Source organism: Rhodotorula paludigena, assembly GCF_050403205.1.
Source record: "Rhodotorula paludigena JCM10292 DNA, Rt_paludigena_JCM10292v1_ctg11, whole genome shotgun sequence".
Classification (NCBI taxonomy): domain Eukaryota; kingdom Fungi; phylum Basidiomycota; class Microbotryomycetes; order Sporidiobolales; family Sporidiobolaceae; genus Rhodotorula; species Rhodotorula paludigena.
This window is the reverse complement of record NW_027481447.1, coordinates 242,620-266,438: the sequence shown is the minus strand read 5'-3', so window position 1 is coordinate 266,438 and position 23,819 is coordinate 242,620. Positions and strand designations below refer to the sequence as shown.

The window sequence follows — 23,819 nt, the reverse complement described above, 5'->3', positions numbered from 1 at the left end:
GGGTGCCGAGCAGCCGCCATCCCAGCTAGACGGTCGGGCGCGCCTTCTTCGTCACCTCAGCAGCTTCGATCACTGCCTGCGAGCCCTGCACGGCCTCCTCCTCGTCGCGGAAGAGCACCTCGGTCGGCGCGCCCTCGCTCTCGTCCTCGGACCCCGCGAGCGCGACGGCGCCTTCGCCCTCGAGCTCGGCGCGCAGCACCTGCTCCTCGGCGCTGAGCTCGCGCGACTCCTGAACGAGCGAGCAGGGGAGACAGAAAGCGCCTGCGCGATCGCGCAATGCGAGATCAGTCGAGATGCTCACGCCAGCACGTCCACCGAGTCCTAGAAAAGGCACGCACCGATAAGCGCGTCCTCGGCAATGTTGCCTCTCACGCCGTACCGCTCGCGCGTCTGGAAGCGCGCCATGCACTGCAGCGCGGCTTGACCCAGTCCAGCGAGATGCGGCGCGAGGGCGTACAGGCCGCACCAGAGGCCGACGGGCAAGGGCGCGGGGTGAGCTGTAGCAGCAGGGCGTCAGGATATAATCAGGGAAGAGCGAGAGCCTCCAAACGGGGGAAGGGGAAGGAGGAAGGCAAAACGTACGAGTACCGGTCTGGGAGAGGTGTGCAAGGCGGTCGCGATTCGCCGAGAAGACCATGCACGGGCAGCTGCGCGGTGAGGACGGAACGCAGCACGTCAGTCGGCGTCGACGAGCTCGCTGAGGCACATCGTGACGATGATGCAGCGACCGAAACGCACGCAAGCGAAGCGACCGTCAAGCCGGGCGCCTCGTACCACTCGCAAAGCCCATGCGTAAAATCGCGCTTGCCGTCGAGCCCGACAGGCACGTTCCTGTACGTTCGGGACGTCAGCAAGATGCGGGTGGCGCGTGCGGACGGGACGAGGTGCGGGCGTACTTGGGGTTGACGCCGCGAACCGTCATCTGCGGGCGCGCGAGCTGCTCGACAAGACAGTCAGTACCTGTAAGAACATACTGAGAGGCTCCACGCACCGGCTGCTGCGCTGCGAGCGCCTGCGTGCGCTGTTGCAGATGAGCGCGTTCGGCATCCTCGACGGGCGGCGCAGCCTCGTAGGCGGGCGGTGCGGGCTCTTCGACGGTCGAGAGAGGCTCGTAGTGCTGCTTGTGGTCCACCATGGCTCGATCGGAAGAAGCGGTGGAGTGGAGAGCGAGAGAAGAGGCGCGGCGAGGCGGTGCAAGCCCGTCGATCAAGCAGCGAGGTGCTTGCAACGCGTCCCTCACACCGCAAAGACTAGGAGTGTATGGCACTGAGGTGATGCATTTGCAGGTGGGCGTACACATATGCGTGCGGGCGTGAGGGAACAAGCGGGTCGACGACGTGAGGGGGTAACTGGGGAGCGCGAGGGGGTATCGTGCTGCGAGGGTGGGTGGTGAGGGGCTAGTCGTAATGGACGCGTTTGCATCCTTTTGGAAGAGAAGGGGCCGGCCGGAGGAAGACCGATGGGGAAGGGAAGAGGGGGAGAGGGGGAGATAATGCCCGGCAGGTCCTCCTGCACCGCCGAAGCGTCTTACAGACAGATACAGAGTCGGGGTTCCGAGTGGCGACGACTCGACGGTCGCCAAAGATAGAAACATGCGAAGAGGGTGAGGCGGAGGAGACGGCGACATGTGGACAGGCGAGAGGCGGAGGCGAGGGTCTATTATGCAGGTGCGGCGCTGCGAGGATGCGTATGCTGAGGGCGTCAAAGGCGGTGAAAGGCGGTGATAGCGAGACTCGCTAGGTAGGCGAGCTGCATGAGGAAAGAATAAGGGGTTCAGGCGAAGGTGTGGCGGCCGTGCAGGGCCGACGAGGCGGGCGCGTGCGGGTCGTCGAGCGCGAGCTCCTCGATCGCGGGCCACTCGAGCGACGCATTCTTACTGGTCATGCTCGCGGCCGAGTGCGAGAGCCAGTCGCCGCCGACGCGCTGGAGGACGGGCGAGCCGGCCGAAGAGAGGCTTGACGAGGAGCCCGTGCGTGTGAGAAGCGGCGAGTAGGCCGCGGCCGACGACACCGACGACGTCGTCATGAACGAGTGCGTGCTGTCGTGGCGCGAGTGCGGCGCGCCACCGGCTGGGTTGTACGCCGAAGCGGGAAGCGGCGCCGTAACGCTGCCCGAGTTGAGCGACGAGAGGGACGAGAGCGAGGTGGACGACGGGCCGGCGCTGAGGCTCAAGCGCTGCAGACGGCTCTGTGGTGCCTCCTTGTACGCAGGCGGAGCTTGACCGGGCCGCTCGCGCATGCCGAGGCCGAAGAGCGTCGACGTCTCGAGGGACGAAGACGACGACGCCGATGCCGCGCCGCCCTCGGACTTGACGGGCGAGTTCTGCGACGACGAGCCGAGGAGCTCGGCGAGCGCAGGACCGAACGTGCGCGATGGAGCGCCCGTGACGGCGGTCGAGGTCATGCGAGCCCTCGGCGGCGGGCTGCCCGAGCGGCTGACTGGCGCCGAGTCCTTGCGCGGCGATGCCTCGGGCGAGCTCGTTGAGTCAGGCACGGCGTGGATGAAGCAGCAGCGCTGTCCGTACGGGCACGAGCCCTGCTGCCAGAACGTGCGACAGATCTCGGACTTGAACTGCGGGTAGGCGAGACTCGCGACGAAGTTAGTCTCGCAGGCGTGTTGGCTGACGTGGCGAGACGTGTAACGCACCTTGGGGTGACGAGCGATGTTGCGGAGCTCGTGGACGCCGTGAGCAAACTGACACTTGACGCCGTAGCGGCTGCGAAGATGGTTTCAGGTCAGTCCAGCCGCCTCGAGGTCACGGACGGGCAGTAGACGCACCAGCTGTGCCTCTCCTCCCAGCTCCTGCAGAGCTCCGTCTTGTACAGCGCGAGCTTGCGATTGTTGGGGCTCGGGCCGGGCAGGATGGTGCCCATGGCGCTGCGCTGCACGCTCGCCATCTGCTGCTGGCGTCCCATCATGGCCGCGACGCGGAGCACGACCTCGCTGACGCCGCTCGTCGCCGGCTCTGCGAGGAGCTGCTTGGCCGCGTCCTGCGACAGGCCGTACAGCATCGCGAGCGGGTGCAGCTGGTGCATCGCGCGGTCAAAGTGCGCCGCGAGCGACTGCTGGTGCGCGGCCGACGGCGCCGACCCGAGCGACGCGCACGAAGAATCGACAAAAACCTGGCGCGCCTCGAGGTAGAGCGGGTCGTCTGGCGTGAGGTTGAAGGGCTCCGGGTGCGCGTGCACCGGGTAGGCAGCCGCGCCGCCGCCGACGCCACCGAGGCTTGTGTACGATGGCTGACGCGAGAGCGGCGCCGATCCGGGCGGGTACGAAGGCGCATACGACTCGAAGCCGCCGGGCAACTGCACGCTGACCTCGCCGGCCGACGGACCAAAGTAGGACTGGAGCTGAGCGACCGTGTTAGAGCGCTCGAACGCCGGCCGCGCGCTGAAGTAGTTGCTCGTCGTCGAGGCAAGACTGGAGCTGCGCGAGCGTTCGAACGCAGCGCCCGAGCCGAACGAGGCCGAGGGAGAGAGCGGGCTGAACGGCTGCTGGCGCGACGGGAACGGCTGCTGCTGGCGCCACTGCTCGATGCCACGTGTGAACGCGGGCGAATCTTCGCTCAGGGCGCGAAGGCGAGGGTTCGGAGCCGTGTCGAAGCCCCCGGGCGCATCGAGCGTCTCGAGCGTCTCGAGCTCATCTGGGTGCACGGGCCCGAGGGGCGCCGACTGGAGCTGAAGGATCTCGTTGGCGATAGTATACCTCGCACCGGACGACAAGAGGCGGCCGTCGTGATCGAATTGAGACGTGAGGTCGACGCTGCCGGCCTCCGAGGGGCGGCGACCCGAAGGCGGCGTGCACGGCTCGAGCGGCGAGCTAGCGGGGCTGTTGCTGGCGCCGACGGCGACGGCCGACGGAAAGGCGAAGCGCTGCAGGGTCGAACTAATGTCAAGCGCGGGAAGGCGAGTCTTCGGCGCCACCGACGTCGCAGGCGTGAGAGGAGCGATCTTGGGCTTGGGCGCAAAGGCCGGGGCCGTCGGCGCAAGCTTGAAGCGCGGTGCAGTAGGTGACGTGTCGCTCGGCGTGGTCGCCTTGGTGCTGCCTTTGGACGAGGTGCCGGACGCGGCTGTCTCTGCGAGGCTGACGAGCGAGTCGCTGCCGTAGCTCGACTTGCGGTCCTCGACGACGGCGTGGCTCGGACCGATGCCGGAGGGCGTGGGCGTGTCGGAAGATTCGTGCACGGGCGCAAACGAGAAGCTGCCGGCGTGCCAGCCGCTGTCGCTCCAGACGAGGGGCGAGGGGGACGAGGTGCGCTGCGACGAACGCGGCGCGTACGAGCCACGGGCTTTGAGGGTGCGTTCCGGGTCGCTGTCGTCGTCGTGCAGGTTCAAGCCGTACTCTGGCGAGACGAGGAAGGCGGGCGAGCTGGGGCGAGCGGGCGGTGCGACAGACCCCTTGTCCTCGCGAGCGCTGAAGGCGGCTTCGGAGGACTTGCCGCGGTCCATGCGAGCACTGGAGGGGCTCGGCTGGGCTAGCGAGTGCTGCTTAGCTGCGTGTGCGAGGTCGCCGAGAGCGAAGTGGGCGTCAGCACGTGAAGACGAGCAGGACAACGAGAGGATGAGGACAAGGGGCAGGCCAGGGTCGGGACGGGCTTACCGGTGCGCGTCTGCTCCATCTCTGGCGAGCACGAGTGCACAGGAGGGGGGCAAGCCTCGCGCAAGGAAGGCAGAAGATGGACTCCGCGCCGACCGTTGCGTGCGTCGGAGCCGAGGACGAAACGAAGGCGCTCCGAGCGCGATCACCGCTGACAGCCCGCGCCTCGAGTGCCCGTGCGTGCTCCTCCTGCTCGTGTAGGTGGCTGCAGCACGCTGTGCGCTGCTCGCGAGTGCTGCGGTGAGGCGCACGACGCAACAGATGCGAGTGCGGCGGTGCAGATGCGCGCGGATGCGCTCGGGTCGCCGTGCCTGGGACGGACGGCAAGTGATGTGCCGCGTATCAGGCCTGCAGGAGACGGCCCCTCCTGTCGCTGGGAGCGCGAAGAGGGTCTGCGCTCGCGGGGTCGAGTGTATGCGCGTGAAAGCCGGCGAGCGACGAGGCCAGCGGCGCGAGAACGGCCAGTTCGAGGCGTCTTTGTGCGCTTCGAACGTCCAGATGAGCAGGCTAAGGCAGGACTGCAACCAGATCGAGGCCGAGCGTGCTCTCCCCGCCCGCGAGGGCGGTGAAACTGATGAAACCGCGAAGGACTTCTAGCGTCTTTTTCCTCGTCACCTCGCGGCGTTCTGCAAGCGTGCTGGTCAACGTGCAGCGAGCTCTGCAACGCTGCACACGGATCGCGACAAGCCAGCGCGGGTTAGGTACACCGCTCACACGTGCTCGATCGGGGCATTCTGCCCTCGTCCAGCCTCGTTCGGAGCGCTGCGAAGCGTGTTCCGTGCGCATCTCGCAGTGCTGTGCTTTCGGTCTGCTCAGATGAATCGCCATGCACAGCAGCAGTGCACGACGCCCTGTGTGCTCCTCTCGTAGGCGATCGAGGACGAGTCGCGACGCGTTTGCGCCTCGTGTGCCGCATCCTTCACGGCGCATGCTGGCTGCTGCTACAGTCGCACGCGGCGTGAAGGACGAAGACACGCTCGAGGCCCAGCGGCGTTGCGCCAGACAGTCGCTCAAGGCTGCGACGACTGCATACCCCGACGTCGGCCTTCTCAACCTGCATGGGTGACCTACCACCCGGACTACTCCGCACGATCGAGTGGCAGAGCGGCGCACTCCGGCGCAGCTAATGAAGCGGGACGGACCACCCTCGAACCGGCCGACCGTTGAAGGTCTCGCCTGGTCACCGCTGCACCCTCTGCTGCGCTCCTCGCAGCCTATCGCTGCGCACTTCGTCCTTGACCTGGCTCGCCCAGCTCTTGCCTGTCTTTCTTCTCCTCGTCCGTGACCTTGGCCGCCTCCCTAGTACGATTCCTTCTTCTGGTCCACATTGCACAGACACTCAGACCTTGCGCTCGCAGGTCCTTTCTCGGCCTTTCCTCAGAGCTGTGCTCGTTCCTGTATCCTTTCTATCTGCCTCCATCATGCGATTTGCCCTTTCGACGGCCCTCGTCGCCCTCCTCGGGCTCGCCTCCGTCCAAGCGGCCTGTCACTCCCGCCGTTCCCTCGAGCGCCGCAGCCTCGTCCGCCGCTCGACTATCCCGCCTCCTCCCTTCACGGGCGAGTCTCTCGCCGCGCCCGTCGTCAAGAAGGAGAAGACGGTTGTCCGTCGTCAGAAGGGCGGCGCCCGGCTCGATCGCCAAGGCGGTCGTGCGCCCTGGGAGGACCGCAAGGACGCTAGCGGCGGCTCTGCCTCGTCCACTGCCCCGTTGTCCGCGATGACGACACCCGCCGGTGAAGGTAACAAGGGCAGGCAGACGCAGGCAATTGCGTCGGCGACGCAGACGAGCGAGGCTCAGACGAGCTCCTCGTCCTCGTCCTCGTCCTCGTCCTCGTCCTCTTCATCGTCGTCGTCGGCGTCCTCGACCACCTACACGGGCGCCGCTACCTTCTACTACCGTGCGTGATGACCCTGGCCCCCTGCCAACCATTGAGCTCACCGTGTCATGCAAGTAGAAAACGGCAACGCCGGCGCATGCGGTTCGACCAATTCCGACAGCGCCAAGATCGTCGCGCTTCAGACAACCATGTACGGCTCGGGCGAATCGTGCGGCAAGACGGTCTACATCACCAACACGGCCAACGGCAAGAGCGTGACGGCCACCGTCGCGGACGGTGCGTCTTTCAGTGCTCGCCTGACCCTTCTCAAAGCGTACCTGACGGGCTGTGTATTGCAGAATGCCCCTCGTGCGAGTCGTCTTCATCGCTTGACCTCTCGACCGGCGCCTTTGACGCTATCGGCGACGAGTCGACTGGCGAGCTCGACATCGAGTGGTACTTCACCGTGAGTCCGCCTGCCTGCCTGCCTGCCTGCCTGCCTCGTGAGGTCCCGTTGTTGATTCTGGCTCTCTGTAGGATTGAGCAAGACTAGCCCGCACGCGAGATCGGCTGGCCCGATGCTTCCGCATGTGACGCCACCTGACATCCCCTCGAGCACTGGCTGCTCCTCTCCTCCGTCCCTTGTAGCTCTCACGCTCGCACATTCACACATAGACGACCCACTCACGGTGTGCAAAGAAGTAGACGCTGGACGTCACGTCTTTTTGCACCACGGCGCGTCTGCGTACAGAGGAGAAGAGCAAACAGGAGCCCATCCCAGCTTCACAGCCCAGGCTTCAGCACCAAATTGCCCTCCTTGAGGTTCGCGACAGCCTGGAGCAGCGCGCCAATCCCCTGCTTGTTCCTCGCATCGCCCTTGATCGCGCGCCTGAAGTGCGTCAGCACCTCCTTGGTCGTGCTCGCGAAACCAGGGCGCGTCTTGAGGTACGCGATGAGGTCGTCCTGCGTGAGGACGCCGACGGGTCCAGGCGACGGCGACTTGCCCTTGCCGGCCTTGCGCCGCTTCGAGCCGTCGCCGCCCGTCTCCGAGTCGGACCCGGCGCCGCCCTCGCCTGCAGCGCGCTTGCGCTTCGTCGACGCGCCCGACGGCGAGGTCGCGCGCTTGGCAATGTGCGCCGAGCCGGAGACGGCAGGCGAGCCGGCGCGAGACTGCGGGCGGGACACCGAAGAAGGACGACTGGCCGAGGGCTGAGGAGAGGCGGCTCGCGAGCCTGCGGCGCCCACGGACGTGACCGACGCGGCGTCGTCCGAGTCGGCAGCTTCGTCCTTAGGAATGCGGAGGGTGAGCTTGGCAAAGCGGCAGGTCAATAACAGGTGTAGAGGATACGTACGCTCGCATAAGGGTTCTCCTCCTCGTCTTCCGAATCGTACGCGCCCGTCTTGTCCGACTTCTTGACGAGCTTTTTGATCTCCTTGCCCGTGCCCGTGAGCTGCTGCACGGCCTCGTCGTCCTCGGCTTCGTCGGGATTCTCGTCCGCCCGCTCGACGGCGCGCATTTCACGGCGGATGCGTTCCTGCGAGTGTCTACGAGTCAGTAATCCGGGACGAGGATTTAAGAAACAGCAATCGCACCTCGAGCTCCTTCGCCTCCTCCTCGTCGGCGAGGTCGTCGATCTTGGCAATTCCCTCCTCGTCGTCCTGGAAGTCCTCCTCGAAGTCGAACTCGTCATCGTCGCGATCATCCCCGCCACGCGCGCGCCCCCTGGCCCCACCACCTGCCGCAGCACGCGATGCGCCCGCTCCTCCGCGACCGGGCGCATCGTCCGGGTCGACGCGCACGCCCTGCGCCGAGTTGGCCATCATGCGCGAGCGGATCGCCGATGCGGACGGTGCGCCGCCGCCGTTCGACGAGCCGGACGCGCGGGGCGTCGACGCGCCGGAGGAAGAGACGGCGGGGGCGGCGCGGCGGTGCATGACCCAGCGCTCGGGGTCCTTTGACTTTTGCTGGCGGGCGTACTGCATATGGAGAAGTCTGTCAGAACGTCCGAATTATCGCAGGGCGCCAGGGAGCGAGCGCACCTCGGCTTCGGCTTCCTCTTCGGCCAGAGTCAGGTACTTGGGACCCTGGTTGAACCGGTACCAGCGGTTGACCGGGACGACCTGGAACTCGTCGCCGTTGTCGCCAAAGACGAAGGCGACATACGCGCTCCCGCCGCCGCCGGTCGCGCTCGCCTCTGCCGCCGGTCGCCAACCCTCCAAGCCGGCTGCGCTGCGCTGCCCCGCCTGCGCGACGCGGCCCTGCTCCGACGCGGCCCCACCGGCCGTCTTGCCACCCTTGACGTCCGACTCGCCCGCGCCGCCCTCGAGCCTGCCAATCCAGCGCTCGCGGCCCTCGTCATCCTCGAGCACCCAGGGCTGCCACTCCTCGCGCTTGAGGCGGCGCGCCTCCTCGCTCGAGACGAATACGCGCCGCGTCTTCTTCTTGAACATGCCGCCTGGTCCGCGGCGTTGGACGTTGGTCGACCCGCCGGCACCCTTGCCGACGAGGTCAAAGTCGAGCTCCTCCTTCTCAGCCTTTGCGGCGCCGCTCGCTGCATCGGCGTCCTCGTCCCCCTCGCCCTTGACAGCTCCGTCGGCCCCGTCCTCGGGCTTGACGTCGACGTCCATGCCCTGCGCCCTCGCGCGGGCCTTTGCGCGCTCGATCGCGCGCTGGTTGTGCCGCTCGCGGTCCTCGTCCGTCAGGCGCCTGACCGTGCGCGGGTCCTTGCGGTTGAGCTTGACGGGGCGCATGAAGAGGCCCTCGTCCGAGGGGTCGACGACGCGGTCGCCGAGCGCCGAGAACTTCATGACGTTGTGCTTCCAGCCGCTGAGCGAGGAAGGGGCCGTCGCGCGCAGGGTGAAGTCGGTGTAGGACGAGGTCGACGCGGCGGGCGAGTCTGCCGCGGGAGCTACATCACCGCTAGGGCCGGGCGTGGACTCGAGTTTGGGCTTGCGCTCCATGGCGGGTGCAGGAGCGGCCGGCGGGAGATGAGGAGGAGGGAGCCGAAAGTCTGCGAAGATGGCCCGAGGCGGATCAGGATCTCCTGCATGAGTATAACAGGTCTCGTCTGGGCGATTTCATGCAATCGCAACGCATCCCAGCGGGTGCAGTCATCGGGACCGGCGAGTCGAGCGATGTCACCGCAAACGAGACTCACCTCGGCGTCGACAGCAGCGGAAGCCGTTTTGCTCAGAGGCCGTCAAGCAACAAGCAGTACAAGCACAGCTGGGCCCCTTCACGCGCGGTCCTGCGGTGTGCGGGTGGTCTGGTTCCGGTCGAGGAGTTTCCCCCACTCGTCGTCTCTCGTCGACCGTCTCGCTTGCTCCGCGCTACAGGCTGGAGTGCGAGCTGTAGCACCGCAGAGACACGCAGGTATGGCAGCGTACGACGCAGTCATCATCGGCGCGGGCATGTCGGGCCTCACCGCCGCCTTCCGCCTCTCGGGCTATCGCATCGCGCTCGTCGAGGCCCGCAACCGCGTGGGCGGGCGCATCCACACAGCGGGAGAGGCAGAGGGACTTAAGGCACCCGTAGACCTCGGCGGGAGCATGATTCACGGCTTCCGCGAGGGCAACCCGGCCGCTCGGCTGGTCACCAAGGAGTTGGGCATGGTACGCTCGCGTGCTCTCCTCATGCGCGCCATCCTACGAGACTGTGCTGACACCTGATTGACACACGCAGGACGTGCACGTGCCCGAGGGCGCAAAGGGGCTCATCTACGGCCGCGACGGCGTCCTCGCCGAAGCGGAAGCAACCTCTCTCCTGTCGAGATCTGCCCAGACCGCCTTCAAGGCCCAACCTGACACGCCCGCCGACGCATCGATCGCGTCCCTCCTTCTTCCCAGAATCGGGCACGATCCGCGCCTCGTTGGACTCGCTCGGACGGCCGAGATCGGCGCGGGCATCCCGCTCGAAGAGATGGCGGCCAAGTGGGCCGGCTTTGAGCAGGGCTTCGCGGGGACAGACGGTTTTCCCGAGGGTGGATACGGCGAGGTCGTGCGCAACCTCCTCGCCGAGGTTAAAGCTGCCGGCGGAGAGATCCACCTCGGGCACGAGGTGTCGAACATCGAGGATCTCGGCGCAGGCAAGGGCGTCAAGGTGACGACCAAGCAGGGTCAAGAGCTCACAGCCCAGGCCGTCATCTCGACGATCCCGCATGCCGTCCTGCAGCACGCGCCGCCGACGTTCTCTCCGCCGCTCTCGCCCTACTTCACGCAGGCAGTCCAGCGCATGCGCACGGGCTCGCTCGAGAAGGTCGTTCTCTCGTACCCCTCGGCATGGTGGCCCTCGCCCTCGGAGAACGGCTCGTTCCTCCTCCTCCCGCTTGCGACGCCGGGCGACGCCTCGTTCGTCGAACTCGACGGCTCGTCCACGCTCGAGCAGATCTTCCGCCAGACCGTCATCCCCGTCTCTTCCTTCGAGCGCATCGCCGCGACGCCGCACCCGACCCTCCTCGCCTACGTCGGAGCGCGCGCAGCGCGACTCCTCGCGCGCTTCTCGACCGACGAGATCGCCGCGGCGATGCACGCCTACATCGTCTCGCGCCTCGCGCCGTCGAGCCCTCCGCCCGCGCCGAGCGTCCACCTCGTCACGTCGTGGCAGTCGGACCCGTTCTCGCGCGGCGCGACGTCGACGCCCATCGCGCTCCAGCAGGGGGACGAGGCTTCGCCGCTCGACTTTGTGCTCGTCGCGCGGCCGGCGTGGGACGGTCGGCTGGGCTTTGCGGGCGAGCACACGGACATGGAGAACCACGGGAGCGTGGGCGGCGCCGTCATCAGCGGTGAGCGGGAGGCGAGGCGAGTGAGGGAGCTGCTCGAGCGGGTGCTGCCCGAGGCCTAGTGGCGTGCTCTGGGACTCACGGAGTTGAGTGTGAATAGATGCAAGAGACGCTATCTGTTGCGCTGTGGTGGCTCGAGGACGACGGGTGCTTTGCGTCTCGACCGGGACGAAGCGAGTGCGTCGTCCTCTGCTGACTCTCGCTCGCTCGTGCGGATGCCTTGCTCGGACTGGTCCGTCTGATGCTGCACCGTGCTACCCCAGCTGCTGACCGTGGCTGTGCTCGACTGCGTGCGCAGCGGTGCGCTCGACCCCCCTTCGGACTCTGCGGACGCGCGCCCTTCCGCCTCGTTCCCTTCCTTTTCCTCCTCTCTCTCCCTCGCCTGTGCTCGCTCGGACTGCCTCGCTCTACGCTCGAGACACTCGCTCAGTCCACCATGTCCGGCTGGAGTGCGTCCCTCTCTCCCCCTCCCCGCGCGCGCTCGACATGAACCCCCGCTGACCTCTCCTTTCCCCAACTCGCGCACACAGACTCGGCCGCAGCGTCTGGCTACGGCAACCTCGCACAGGACAAGCCTCCGCCTCCCACTGCGAGCGACAACAGCGGGTGGGGCAACCTCGCGCCGCCTCAGCAGCAGCAACAGTCGACTTGTCACAGCGGCGGTAATGGCGGCGGCGGAGGAGGCTCGTGGGGCGCGCCGACTCAGCAGCGCGAGCAGCGTCCGAGCGGCGGAGGCGGCGGTTGGGGCGCTCCGGCGGCGTCGAGCCAAGGAGGAGCGAGCGGCAGCCCGTGGGGCCATCAGAGCGGCGGTGGCCAGGAAGGTGCGAACAATGGCTGGAGCAGCGGCGGCGGTGCGGCCCAGCCGGGCGGAAACGGCGGGTACGGCGGCGGCGGCGGCGGCGGAGGCGGGAGGAACGGGCTCGGCTCGCGCGCTCGCCCGCCGCACATGCAGCAGGGCGGTGGCGGAGGCGGCGACTGGGGCCAGCCGTCGCAGCCCGGCGACCGTAACGGCAACGGCGGCGGTGGTGGCAGGTGGGGCGACCAGCAGTCGGCGCGCTCGTACGGCGGCCGGGCGGAGCACCCTGCGCCCGGCATGCCCGTCGGCGGCGGCCAGTCGGAGCGCTTCTCGGGCGTCGGTGCCGACGGTGCGAGGGGCTCGGGCGGTGCGTCTCGACCTCCCTTCGCGGACGAACGAGCGAAGAGCTTACTGACCTTCTCATCTTTGCGCTGCGCAGGTTGGGGCGGATCGGGCGGAGGTGGCGGCGGTACATGATGTCTCTTAACACTCACGTGAATCTGGCTGATGCTCGCCGACCTGCAGGCTATGGCGGAGGCTTCGGCCGTCGCGATGGCGGTCCCTCGGGCGGCGGCGGTGTGTCTCGCTTTTCCGCCAGCCCTGCTCTCGCTCATTGCGCTGACTTCGACGATCTCAAAACACAGGCCACGGCGGAGGCGGTGGCTACGGCGGCGGCGGTGGCTACGGCGGCGGCACGGGGCGTTACACCGATGGCGGACCTTCTGGCTACGGCGGGCGCGGTCCGGGCCTCTCGGGCGGCGGCCCTCCTCGCCGCGACTATGGTGCGTCTTCCGAGCCCGCCACTAAACAGGGCTCGGGCTGATCTGCTGCATCACCATAGCCGAGTTCACTTTCGAGTTGACGCCGTTCCACCCCGAGAAGAACAAGGTGCCCGAGTTCATCAAGGTGAGCTAGTCCTGTCTCGACGCGAGGGTCGAGGCTTGGTCCATGAAGTCGCTGCTGCCGACCTGTGCAGCCGGCGCGCACGTCGTCAAGAGCCAGGACGCCCGAGTCGCGCTAATTCCACTCGCTTGCGCCGCGCAGAATTTTTACGAGGAGCACTCCGCCGTCGCAGCTCGCACCCAAGAAGAGGTCGACCAGTATCGCCGGGACAAGAAGATCACGGTCGAGGGCAAGAAGGTGCCCAAGCCCGTCCCAACGTGGACCGAAGCCAAGCTCCCGCCCTATGTCATGCCCCTCATTATGGACAAGCACTGGCAGACGCCAACGCCTGTCCAGTCGCAGGCCATCCCGATGGCGTACGGCGGCGACGACCTGATCGCCATCTCGGAGACGGGCTCGGGCAAGACGCTCGCCTACCTGCTCCCGGCCATCGTTCACATCTGCGCTCAGGACCCGACCACGCCCCAAGAAGGACCGAGTGCGTCCCGCTCATGACTGTGTCTGTCTCAATGCGAGGCTGACCTCTATCTGCGTCGTCCTCGCAGTCGCGCTCGTCCTGGCCCCTACGCGCGAGCTCGCGATGCAAATCCTATCGATGGCCAACGACATCAAAGAGGCGTCGCTGAAGTCGGAGTTTGAGGAAAAGGCCGAGTTCCGCGCGTGCGCGCTCTACGGCGGCGTCTCCAAGTGGGAACAGCTTCGCGTCCTTCACGAGGGGACCGACCTTCTCGTCGCTACGCCTGGTCGTCTCCTTGAGTGCGTTGCGTCGGGCGAGGTGTCAGTGCGTCTGAGTCCATCCATTCTACCATCGAGCAGCCGCTGACGCTCCTCGCCTCCTGCGCAGCTGGCGCGCGTTACGTTCCTCGTTCTCGACGAAGCCGACAGGATGATCTACGAGGGGTGCGTCACCTCGGCATCCCACATTTACAGTCTCGCCATTTTAGTGACCGTGCACGCTCGCAGCTTTGAGGAGGCCCTCGTCCAGATCATGAGCGTCATCCGCCCCGACCGCCAGGTCCTCCTCTTCTCGGCGACCTGGCCCGCCGAAGTGCGCGACCTCGCGCAGCGCTACGTCAAGAACGCTGCGCGCGTCACGGTTGGCCGGGACGAGCTCGCGGCCAACGTCATGATCAAGCAGGAGGTGGTCATCATCGACGGCGGCCTGCGCGAGAAGAAGGAGCGCCTCGTCGAGCTTTTGCGCGAGGAGCAGGCCAACCGCGGCAAGGTTCTCGTGTTCCTCAACACGAAGCGCTCGGTGCAGGACGTGTGCGACTGGCTGCGCGAGCCGGGCCTCGACTTCGAGGCGTGCTCGATCCACGGCGACAAGACGCAGGAGGAGCGCAGCTTCTCCATCACCGAGTTCCGCTCGGGTCACCATCCGATTCTCATCGCCGTACGTTGTTCATGTATAGCGTCGTCGGGTGCGGAGCGCTGACCCTGCCGCGGCGCGCAGACGGACGTCGCCCAGCGCGGCCTCGACATTCCCGCCGTCTCGCTCGTCATCAACTTCGACTGTCCGAAGGAGACATCGTCCTACATCCACCGGTGCGTCTTCTCTGTCGCGCTCTCCCGAATCAGGTGCAGATGCTCAGCGATTTCTGCAGCATCGGCCGCACGGCGCGCGCCGGCAACAAGGGCAGGGCGGTCACGTTCATCACGCCGAGGGACAGGGGTATGTCGTCGTGCTTTCGCTTCTTGCTCACTTCCACTGGCGACATTATTGACGGCTCGAGTATACGCAGACATCGCGTCGGAGATCCTGCAGGTCTTTGCGCGCGACGGCCAGGAAGTCCCGCTCGAATTCGAGTCCTTCTGCAGCGGCGGATCCGGTTCGAGTGAGCTTCACATTGTCTAACATCTCTCGTCCGCGCTGAGTCCGCTCCTTACCGCTCATAGTGTTTGGCTCGATGGACACGCCCGGCCCGTCCCAAATCGGCGGATCGGCCGCCTGGGGCAGCGCTGTCGCCTCGCCGTCGACTGCCACCGCTGCAAACGATACGGGCGCCGCCTGGGGCATGTCGAGCGCGGCTGCGAGCGCTCCCGTCGCCGCCGAGTCGAGCACGTCAGCGAGCGGCGGGTGGGGCGCGCCGCAGACTGCGAGCACCGAGTCCGCCGCTCCCGCTGCCGCTGCGCCCAGCGGCTGGGGTGCATCGACAGCGAGCGCTGCCCCCGAGCCTGCGCACGCCATCGAGCATGAGGTCGCTGCGCCTTCGCCGCCCCAGCAGGACGAAGCCGGAGAAGGCCGCAAGTCGCCCACCGGAGGATACGACTCCGGCTTCGAGACGTCGTCGCCCGAGTCGAAGCCCAGCATTAAGCGCATCGAGGTCGGGGCCGCGAAGCGCAGCGAGGAGGACGAATGGCTCGCCGAGATCCTCGAGCCGGGCCGCAAGAGGGCGGGCGAGTCGAAGATCGCGTCGACGACGACCGGCAGCGAGGACGGCGGGAGCGGCACCGTGACCCCGACGGCGGTTGGGCGCGGCGTCGAGAAGCTGTCGCTCGGCGACGAGGAGCCGCAGCTCTAATCGGGGCGGTTGCGCGAGGAATCGCTTGTCGGAGCATCGGAGGAAGAGGGTTGAGGTTCCGCTTTTTTCTCGTCTCGGTCGTGCCTGTTTGTGCTCTGTGCGTTCCCGCAGTACCCGTCTGTGCCCCGTTCTCGACCTTCCCTTGTGCATGCTTGGGTCGCCGATGTCGTTCCTTCGTGCGTCGCGGTTTCCTTCGTAGACCCTGCCTTTGGGCGGGAGTGCGCGGGATCCTAGACGTCGAGGAACTCGCTTGGGTTTTCTCAATCCGCGTCTCGTTCGCAACTCGCATAGCGAGAAACGAGAACAAGGGCCGACTGAGAGGAAGAAGCAAGATCCGAGTGCCGAACCAGTCTTCTGTCCGCAAGCACCGAATGGTACATTGGAACGACGCGATGCGAATGCAAGTTCTAGAGCGGGAAATGCGTGCGGAAACGACGAGGCTCGAGGGAGCGGGTTCACTTGTGCTTGAGCTTGTTCTTCTTCTCCCGGCGAGCAAACAGAGCCTGCGAGCAACAGTGTCAGTCGCGCACAAGCGCACAGGATGGACGCGAAGTGCGCACCTCCATCGAGACGGCGCCAAACACCATGGCAACTCCGCCCCACTGGCCCGGAGTGAGCTTGTGGTCAAACACAAAGACGCTCAGGAGCATGGTCGCCATCTTGCGCGTGACGGTGATGGTGACGAGTGTGAGCGAGCCGTACAGCGAGAGGGTGACAAAGATGAAGATCTGGCCGATCGAGCCCGTGAGGCCGAAGAGGAGGATGTCGAGCTTGACGGACGGGTGCGTCGCGTTGAACGAGAGCGCCGACGAGAGCTCGTTGACGTGCTCGCCTGACGCGGCCGAGACGGGGAGGAGGAACGACGGCGTGAGGGCGTAGGGGAAGACGAGTGCGAGCGAGGTGAAGAGCGTGGCAAAGACGTTCATGAAGAACATCATCTGCGGCCCGTCGAGCGTGTACATCGAAAAGACGTGGTCCTGCGTCGCATTGAAGACGCCGTCGAGGATGAGGTTGATGCCGAGGAGGACGAGTCCGAGCAGGCTGCTCGTCTCGCGCCCGCCGGCCTTGCCCGGCTTGGCCGGCTTGAACGCCATGAAGGCCCAGATGCCCGCCGTGACGAGCGCGACCAGCGCGTACTTGTGCAGCGGGAACTTGCGGCGGTACAGGAGGATGTTCATGAGCATGACGGGGACGAGCTTGCACGATTTGCCGAGGAGGAGGGTCGGGAACGAGATGTGCGAGAGGGCGAGGAAGCCGAACGGCGCGGCGGACGCGGCGACAAAGGCAATGAAGGCGTACAGGCGGAGGAGGTGCGAAGCGGTGCCGCCCTTCTTGACCGGCGTCGAACCATTGGCGTGACCATTGAGGAGAGACTTGTCCCGACTCGCACGTACGGTGGACTGGCTTGTAGACGGAAGTCCCAGGACCTCGCGCCACGTGACGCCTGGTCGACGCTTAGTGAGAACGAGGTAGACGAAGGCGGAGAGTACGCAGAACGCGGATTGAACGGTGTTGATGAAGAGAACAGAGCGGAACTTGTCTGCTGTCGGGAAGGTCGCGTTGGACAGGTACGGCGTAGTGGACACTGCATTCTAGGTCAGGATCAGCTTCGACTGCAGTAAGTCGCGCAACAAGGATCCCAGTGCGAGATCGCGAAAACGGAACGCACGTCGCTCTTGACACTGTCGCACGGCAGGGCCGGTCAGCTGATGCTCTCGCGGGAAATTCTCGAGCAAGAGATACACACCAAAGCCCAGACCAGGAACGAGACGTAGATGCCGCCGACGCAGATGCCCAGCTGGACAACCGGATTGAGACGAGTCGCCGGCGCTGCCATGTCGTCTCGTGCGGACCTTGCGCGGGTCCTGCTGTTGTCTGGTACGTATGCAAATGTAATGCGCGAGCGCAGCTGCTCCAGGAAGTCTGGTGGACAGTGCTAGGCGGTTCCGTAGATGAGAGACGTGGGTCCTCCTGCAAGAGCGACGTCAGCTCGCCGGACTGCTGTGACAGGCTGTGAAGGCAGTTGAATAGCTCACCGTCCTGCACGAGCTACCTTGAGGGCTGCAGGCGAGTATTGCGAGGCTGGGCAGAGCACAAAGTCGCGTCGCATCTCTCGCTCCGTCTCGACGCGCCGTTTCGCCAGCTACGCTCCAGGAGGCGCTCAGCGCAGCTGTGTGCTCTGGGACAGCTTGATGCCTGCTGTTGCGCTGTCTCCGCAACTCCGAGCAGACCTCATGCCCGGCTCGTCCGCTCTCCTGTCCGGACGAACCTCGTGGGCGGGCTCGTGTTCTTCGGGCTTGCGCTGCTCCTGCTGTCCTGCTGCGTGCTCCTTCGCTAGTACAGTCCGTGAGAATCCAGTTCGCGAGCTTGGCGGCTCTCCTCGTCGTCCACGCTGTCCCTTAGGCTCTTGCGCAGCCAGCCAGCCTGCTCAACATGTCGTTCGGCGCGCTCGCAGCGGTTGGCGCATGCGTGCAGATAGTCAAGACGCTGTACGAGTACCATTGCGTGCATTCGGTACGTCTCAGATGCCGCCGAGGCCTCGCTTCGTTGTCCACTCGTGGACTTACGCTGACCCGAACAATCCGCAGCGCAACAAGGCACTGCTCGACATCCTCGAGGGCTTCTCGCAGAACCTCGAAATCAGTCTTGATCGTCTGCAGGCTCGGGAAGAAATGCTCGGGTTCGGCAAGAACGAAGCGTGCGTGATGCGGAACGAGCATGGGAAGCAGCGCCACACGCGCTGACTCTGTCCCGCCTGCAGACTCGAGTCGATATCCCGCGACTTCTCGAATGCCAAAACATGGCTAGAAACGAACGATAAAAATCTGAGATCGATCTGGACCGCGCTGCAGTGCGTGCGACATCGTCCGCGCAGTTCGTGAGACAGGACGAGCTGACTGACGATGTAATCACAGAGCTTGTGACAAGCTCGCCGACTTGGACGCTCGCTTGACTAAAGCTTTCGCGAGCAAGATGGCTACAGCGATTTTCGCTGCACTGCAGGACACGCGCGCGGGCGTCGCCAAACTTCAGACGACGATGGATGGTCTACCGAGCAATCTCGAGACCGTATGTCGCACGTCGACCAAGGAGGCGATCCACGAAGCCATCACGGAGCTCAAGAAGGAGGCGTACGAGGTTGTCGGTGGCAGCGAAGGGCGCGACCGCGGGTTCCGCAACGGCGAGGCCGAGAAGATCATCTCGCAGCTTGTTGACCAGCTGGCAGAGCAAGAGCGTATCAAGGAGGACGAAGAGCTGCTGGCGGCGGCCGGCTATGCTTCCCTTGTCCCGTCTGGCACGAACCCTTCGCCGGTACCGTACGCCTCTTCAATCTCTTCCAGGCGCATCTCTTCGTATGGCGCATCTTCCAGCGTCATCTCGAGCGCCGTCTCGAACGATCCTTTCGACCCGGCACCTTCTCGCGGTACTTCGCTGTTCAGCCGCCGCCCTTCCTCCGCTACCCTCGCAACCAGCTTCATCGAATCAGACATTGGCGCGAGTCGGACCGCAACGCAGAGCGCCGACGAAGCGGCGAGCATGCGGTCGGGCCGCAGTCGCGCCGCAAAGAAGGGCAAGGAGAAGAGCACCCTCCCGCCCGGCGCCGTCGTGCTCAACTCGAAAGACCCGTTCACCGACCAGGACTTGATCGATCCGGTGCTCGCCAATGACGGCCTGATCCATGATCGCTGGTTTCTCGTCTCGAACGAGTATCACCAGCAGAACCTGCGCGATCCGGGCGAACCTCTCATCATCGTCGGCGACGTCGTGCAACTGCGCGAGGCCCTCTTCGTCGCCTTTCCCGAGCGCCGTACCGATTTTCAAGAACGTCGGCAGGCGTATCGTCGCGAGACGCTCGACCTGTACGAATCGGCCAGCTATGCAAACCTGCCCGACCTCGTCAATCGCCTCTCGCACATCCTCCTCTTCGAGCCAACGTCCGTGTCGCTACGAGTCCGCCGAGGAATGTGCTACTACCGATTGCGCTTTCTGGATGAGGCGCTGGCGGATCTCGACGCCGCGGTCGATCTGTCGAAACGAAGCGTCGAGGGCGAGCCGGACAAGCACGAGCCAGACATCGATGCGCTGCGGGCGCGTGCTTTCATTCTCGAGGAGCGACAGTACGTCACGCTTTCTCGACCTTCGTGGCGGACTATGGTAGCAGGACCGCTGACGGGCTCCTTCGCAGCGAGAACGCGCTCGCCATGCGCGACATCGACCTTGTCCTCGAGTCGACGCCCAACGATGTCCTCGCCCTATCCCTCCGTGCTATCCTCCGTGGCTCCGCCGGCGATGTCACCGCAGCGCAAGCCGACCTCGCCGCCACCAACGCTGCTGTCCGCTCGGGCAAGGCGTACCGCAGCCGGCTCGGCGATGCAGACTGCGACCTCGAATACCTCGCGCGCGGCTGGGCGTACTGCAGCGTCGGCGACTTTGCCTCGGCGGCTGCTGATTTCGGGTTCAGCGCGGGCCTTCGAGACCCGTCCGAGCCGTACACTCTCGGTGCGTGGAGCTTTCAGAACTGCGAATATTGTCTGCAGCAAGATTCGGCGCTGTTGTCTAACGCACTTCTGGCGTGACCTGCAGCCTGTCGCGCTCTCGCGCAGATCAGAGAGCAGGAAGCTGCTGGGTCCGTCTCGCTCGACACGCTCACCGAAGCGCTCGCGACGCTCGACAGCTGTCTCGAGGTGCTCAAGAGTGCCGTCGCCAAAGAAGAAGAGGTGGCTGCCTCGTACGGACGGTACACGAGCGGAGCACCGTTCTTGACTGTCGGAGAGGACGGGCTTCCGGCGGTGACGTATCCTCTGCTCTTGCTGCGAGCCTCCGCCCGTACTACTCAGTGCGTTCGAGTCTTGACTGCCCGATTGAAGGACAGCAGCAGGACTGCTAAGTCGCACATCCGCAGAGGGGAGCTCGAACTCGCCTTGCACGACTATGATCTCGCCCTTCGACTCCGTCCGGCTTGCGTCAAGGACGTCGCCACTGTGCGCGTAGCGCTTGCCGAGCTCCGCGCTGCATGCGGCGACCGCGACGGCGCTCAGCGCGACTTTGACCTCGCACTCGCGGTCTGTGAGAAGGGGCAGCGGGCGGCAATACTCTCTGTTCGGGACGAGCACGGGCTGTAGAAGCACGTCTTATTCGCACGGGAGACTATGCAAGCTGTGGGTAGTCCTTGTCGCCGCGCTGCAAGCCTTGAGACGTCCAGCCGTCGTCTCTGTACGAGAGCACCCATTGCCGCGGTAGATCCGCTGACGGGTCCATCGGGCTGATTGGCGGTCGCTCGCTTTGCGGCGCACACAGACGGCCCTCGGCGTCTGCAAGAACGAAAGGAGCGTTGTCTCCGGCTTGGAGCGAAAGTTGTGACAGCCCGAAAGACCGCCGACCGCTGTCGTCCTCCGTCAAGAGAGGCGCGAGGACAACCTTGCCTACCGACGATGGCGTGCCATACTCGATCTTGACATTGCGCAAGTCCGGGTCAAGCTGCAGGGTGCCCAGCGGCGCCGGCGGATCAGGGGCCGGAGAGGTGCCGACCACGAGGCGCAAGTCTGCAACATTGTGCATCTCTATCATTGATGTGACGATGCGCCCCGGCAGCCGCAGCGTCAGGTTCTTGCTGTTGTCTGCACAGGCGCGGCGTCAGGAAGGAACTGCGGCCACAAGTGGGTACGCACAGATCGACACCTTCGCGACCGTGCCGCTGATCTCCCACTCCCTGCCTTGTCCGTCGAGATCGTGTACACACAGAGTGTGCTTAGGCGAGATGCCATGCTCGTACGTGACCCGTGCAGGCGTGTCGGGCGCCTTCAAGCGGGAGTCAGCGGGCGGCGAGGAGGCGCAAGAACAGAGTCGAGCAGCGCACGATGGAGAACACAGCTGGTCGTCCGAAGGGCAGCATACCGGTAGCTAGGCCAGACAGGCAAGGGCAGCCGGTGTGGGCAGTGTCAGAGGTGCGAACGAGGCGGTGCAACCTCGTCGTGTGCGCGCTCTCGCTTGCTCGCCTCTCTCGTCTGTTGTGACTGAACGCGTCAGAACAGCGTTGCTTTCCTCGCCACCGTGCCCTTGAGCAAGCGTGACTTCCAGCGGCAGCACCCTCGGTCGCCGACTTGCTCGCTCGCGCGACGCGACTGATGAGACGCAGCGTGGCTGCAGCGTGGCAGCGTTCAAGCGGGCTGTTTGCCCGATGGAGCCTGGTTGCATTTAGACTCCTTCCAGATTGAGCAGAAGGCTGGGCCTGATCGCTGTGCTCGGTGCCGATCCCGAAGGCATGCGCGACGCGTCTCGCTCAACGGCTGCCTTGACGAGGCTCCCGCTCTCGCTTGTCTCCTGCTTCCTCTCCCATACACCCACGACCATGGCGCGCAAGGACGACAAAGCTACCGCTGTGACGCGTCGCTCGCTGCCTAGCGGCTTCGCGCTCGTCCATTACGCCGGCGAAACTGCACCTTCCGCGAGCACCTCGGCAACACCGGCAACGTCCAGCTCTCGCGGACACAGCAGGTCGCGCTCATGGCTCTCGAGCTTGCTCAAGCCGACGCCGACGCGCACTCGTTCAACTCCGCTCGCTTCAACGCAGAGCAAAGCGCAACAACCTTCTCAGACGGCTCCTCCGACGCGCTCAACGAGCAGCGCAGGTTCAACAAGGTCGAGCATCCGCAGCAAGCGCATCAGTGCACCAGTCGAGCTCACCAACAAGGAGAATGCCGATCGCGCTGCGGGTCGAGCGGGCTCGAAGCCAAACAAAGGTGCGTTCCGCTCGCACCTCCTGCCTCTTCTCACGCGCGCAAGGCTGACATCTTCTTTGTTCAGTTTCGCCGTCTCGCCGACCCGTACACATCAGCCCGTACATCGCGCTCAAGCCGTTGCCGCTTGACGGCGCGGAGAAGAATCGCATGGCTGCGTTCGACTGGACGGCATATCAACCCGTCGCGCACGGCCCGTCATCCGCTGTCAAAGGCAAAGGTCGGGCCACTGAATCCGAGGAGCGAGAAGACGAGACGTCTCGGTCGGCAGACTGGCAGGAGTACCTGCAGTCGGCGTACACGACTGTGGACGACCTCGGCAACCTCCATCTCGCTAGCCCAACACAGCTCTGCACTCAGCGCTTGTCTGTCGCCTCCGACACGCCATCGACCATTGCCTTCCCCGCGATAGATCCGGTGTTTGATCTGCGCGGGCCCGCCTTCGTCGCCACCTCCGTCCCACGCGGACTTTCCCCCATCCCCGAAGCCGGAACACCGGAACTCGACTTCACCAACCCGTTCAGCGGTCCCAAAGGCGGGACCGGTCACACGTTGCGCCAGTTCGCCAGCACTTCGACCATCCAGGCTCGCCCTGTTCTGCACAACAACCCGTCGCTCCCGCCGTCCCGCAAACCTTCCGACCTGTCCCTTTCGGTCTATTCGCGCGGGTCGTATGCGGCGCCGGAGCTGGACGATCATGACTCTCCGCCGGCGGCTACGCCCGCCCCTCACTCGCATTTCTCGCCGGAGACGCCTCTCCCCCTCTGCACCAACGAAGGGCTCGCCATCTCAGGCGCGGACCTGACGCCACCGCCGCCGCCCGATGTCTACGCGCCGACGGAGTTGAATGTTCCACTCGATCCGCTTCCCACGCCAACCCTGCCTTCGCAATACGCCCTCGTGTCGAAACCCTCGTTCTCTGGCTTCCGCTTCCCCTCGACGTCGTCCAACAACTCGTCCTCCACCCTCGCGACGGCGGAAGACACTCCGCCTTCTCCGCTATTCGACCGCTCGTACCCGCCCGGCCTCTCGTCCAGCGTGACTGTCGCGACCTCGACATTCGAGCCCGCGCCTTCCACCTCTTCCGACGAATGCGCCTCGGTATCGGGTGCCGGGCCCCAAGCGGAAGCGCCCGAAGCGCTCAGCGAAGCCGCGCCGTTCGAGCCCGAGCGCGGCCAATGGCGCCGAAACTGGCGCTGGAGCCTGGTTCCGTCAGTCCGCGAACGCGCGCTGAGCGAGGTCGAGCCGGACCGGATCGCACCTTTGCGTGCGTTGACGGCCGACGAGCGCGCGGACCAGGCCAAGCGGCAAGCGCGTAAGGAGCTCGTCGAGATCCAGCTCGAGCTGCCCGTTGCGCGAGACGAGGTCGACGAGGCGGCGCCCATCGCGCAGGTTCTTTCGCGCAGCGTGCCGATCCGCCTCGTCCCACCCGCGTGGGCATCGCACAAGGCGCTGCCGCCCATCCCAGACAACGCGTCCATCTTCTCCGACTCGGCTTCGCTCGCGCCGGGTGAGGAGGTCGTGCGCGTCGAGGTCTACTGCCAGCGCGAGCTGGTGCGCAAGACGCGCAATCAGCGCGAGCGTGTCGTCATCGAGCGGACGCTGCTGTATGGCGAAGAGGCACAGGAGGCACTGCGAGGCGGCATTGTGTAAAGCACTCGAGACTGCAACT

General features: G+C 65.6%; 10 protein-coding genes across 10 annotated transcripts; 5 read left to right on the top strand and 5 right to left on the bottom strand.

The window, feature by feature from the left end:
• Positions 1-25: 25 nt before the first annotated feature.
• Positions 26-1,135, bottom strand: JCM10292_002330 (PLAC8 family protein; the record flags this gene model as incomplete). The annotated part of the gene is made up of 6 exons (XM_076647836.1): positions 26-261; positions 339-497; positions 583-647; positions 739-831; positions 897-937; positions 992-1,135. The coding sequence occupies 6 exons, from the start codon at positions 1,133-1,135 to the stop codon at positions 26-28; spliced, it is 738 nt and encodes a 245-aa protein (XP_076506658.1).
• A 638-nt stretch (positions 1,136-1,773) lies between these two features.
• JCM10292_002329 (uncharacterized protein) lies at positions 1,774-4,618 on the bottom strand (the record flags this gene model as incomplete). Its single annotated transcript, XM_076647835.1, has 4 exons — positions 1,774-2,571; positions 2,647-2,716; positions 2,779-4,492; positions 4,600-4,618. The coding sequence occupies 4 exons, from the start codon at positions 4,616-4,618 to the stop codon at positions 1,774-1,776; spliced, it is 2,601 nt and encodes an 866-aa protein (XP_076506657.1).
• Positions 4,619-6,017: 1,399 nt separating this feature from the next.
• Positions 6,018-6,954, top strand: JCM10292_002328 (RlpA-like double-psi beta-barrel domain-containing protein; the record flags this gene model as incomplete). Its single annotated transcript, XM_076647834.1, has 4 exons — positions 6,018-6,492; positions 6,550-6,708; positions 6,771-6,877; positions 6,949-6,954. 4 exons carry the CDS (start codon positions 6,018-6,020, stop codon positions 6,952-6,954), a joined length of 747 nt encoding a protein of 248 aa, XP_076506656.1.
• A 240-nt stretch (positions 6,955-7,194) lies between these two features.
• Positions 7,195-9,372, bottom strand: TFG1 (transcription factor IIF subunit TFG1; the record flags this gene model as incomplete). The annotated part of the gene is made up of 4 exons (XM_076647833.1): positions 7,195-7,698; positions 7,764-7,946; positions 8,005-8,388; positions 8,452-9,372. 4 exons carry the CDS (start codon positions 9,370-9,372, stop codon positions 7,195-7,197), a joined length of 1,992 nt encoding a protein of 663 aa, XP_076506655.1.
• Positions 9,373-9,786: 414 nt separating this feature from the next.
• Positions 9,787-11,251, top strand: JCM10292_002326 (flavin monoamine oxidase family protein; the record flags this gene model as incomplete). Its single annotated transcript, XM_076647832.1, has 2 exons — positions 9,787-10,023; positions 10,094-11,251. The coding sequence occupies 2 exons, from the start codon at positions 9,787-9,789 to the stop codon at positions 11,249-11,251; spliced, it is 1,395 nt and encodes a 464-aa protein (XP_076506654.1).
• Positions 11,252-11,625: 374 nt separating this feature from the next.
• On the top strand, positions 11,626-15,410 carry JCM10292_002325 (uncharacterized protein; the record flags this gene model as incomplete). The annotated part of the gene is made up of 14 exons (XM_076647831.1): positions 11,626-11,638; positions 11,720-12,352; positions 12,425-12,454; positions 12,511-12,561; positions 12,630-12,767; positions 12,827-12,891; positions 13,030-13,366; positions 13,434-13,669; positions 13,733-13,788; positions 13,852-14,281; positions 14,342-14,433; positions 14,493-14,560; positions 14,631-14,723; positions 14,785-15,410. 14 exons carry the CDS (start codon positions 11,626-11,628, stop codon positions 15,408-15,410), a joined length of 2,868 nt encoding a protein of 955 aa, XP_076506653.1.
• A 455-nt stretch (positions 15,411-15,865) lies between these two features.
• JCM10292_002324 (uncharacterized protein) lies at positions 15,866-17,247 on the bottom strand (the record flags this gene model as incomplete). Its single annotated transcript, XM_076647830.1, has 4 exons — positions 15,866-15,913; positions 15,971-16,995; positions 17,080-17,092; positions 17,158-17,247. The coding sequence occupies 4 exons, from the start codon at positions 17,245-17,247 to the stop codon at positions 15,866-15,868; spliced, it is 1,176 nt and encodes a 391-aa protein (XP_076506652.1).
• A 596-nt stretch (positions 17,248-17,843) lies between these two features.
• On the top strand, positions 17,844-20,533 carry JCM10292_002323 (uncharacterized protein; the record flags this gene model as incomplete). Its single annotated transcript, XM_076647829.1, has 7 exons — positions 17,844-17,924; positions 17,999-18,108; positions 18,172-18,261; positions 18,326-19,528; positions 19,597-19,910; positions 19,995-20,247; positions 20,314-20,533. 7 exons carry the CDS (start codon positions 17,844-17,846, stop codon positions 20,531-20,533), a joined length of 2,271 nt encoding a protein of 756 aa, XP_076506651.1.
• Positions 20,534-20,558: 25 nt separating this feature from the next.
• On the bottom strand, positions 20,559-21,303 carry JCM10292_002322 (uncharacterized protein; the record flags this gene model as incomplete). The annotated part of the gene is made up of 3 exons (XM_076647828.1): positions 20,559-21,028; positions 21,080-21,209; positions 21,268-21,303. 3 exons carry the CDS (start codon positions 21,301-21,303, stop codon positions 20,559-20,561), a joined length of 636 nt encoding a protein of 211 aa, XP_076506650.1.
• Positions 21,304-21,759: 456 nt separating this feature from the next.
• JCM10292_002321 (uncharacterized protein) lies at positions 21,760-23,800 on the top strand (the record flags this gene model as incomplete). The annotated part of the gene is made up of 2 exons (XM_076647827.1): positions 21,760-22,150; positions 22,215-23,800. 2 exons carry the CDS (start codon positions 21,760-21,762, stop codon positions 23,798-23,800), a joined length of 1,977 nt encoding a protein of 658 aa, XP_076506649.1.
• Between the last annotated feature and the right edge of the window lie 19 nt (positions 23,801-23,819).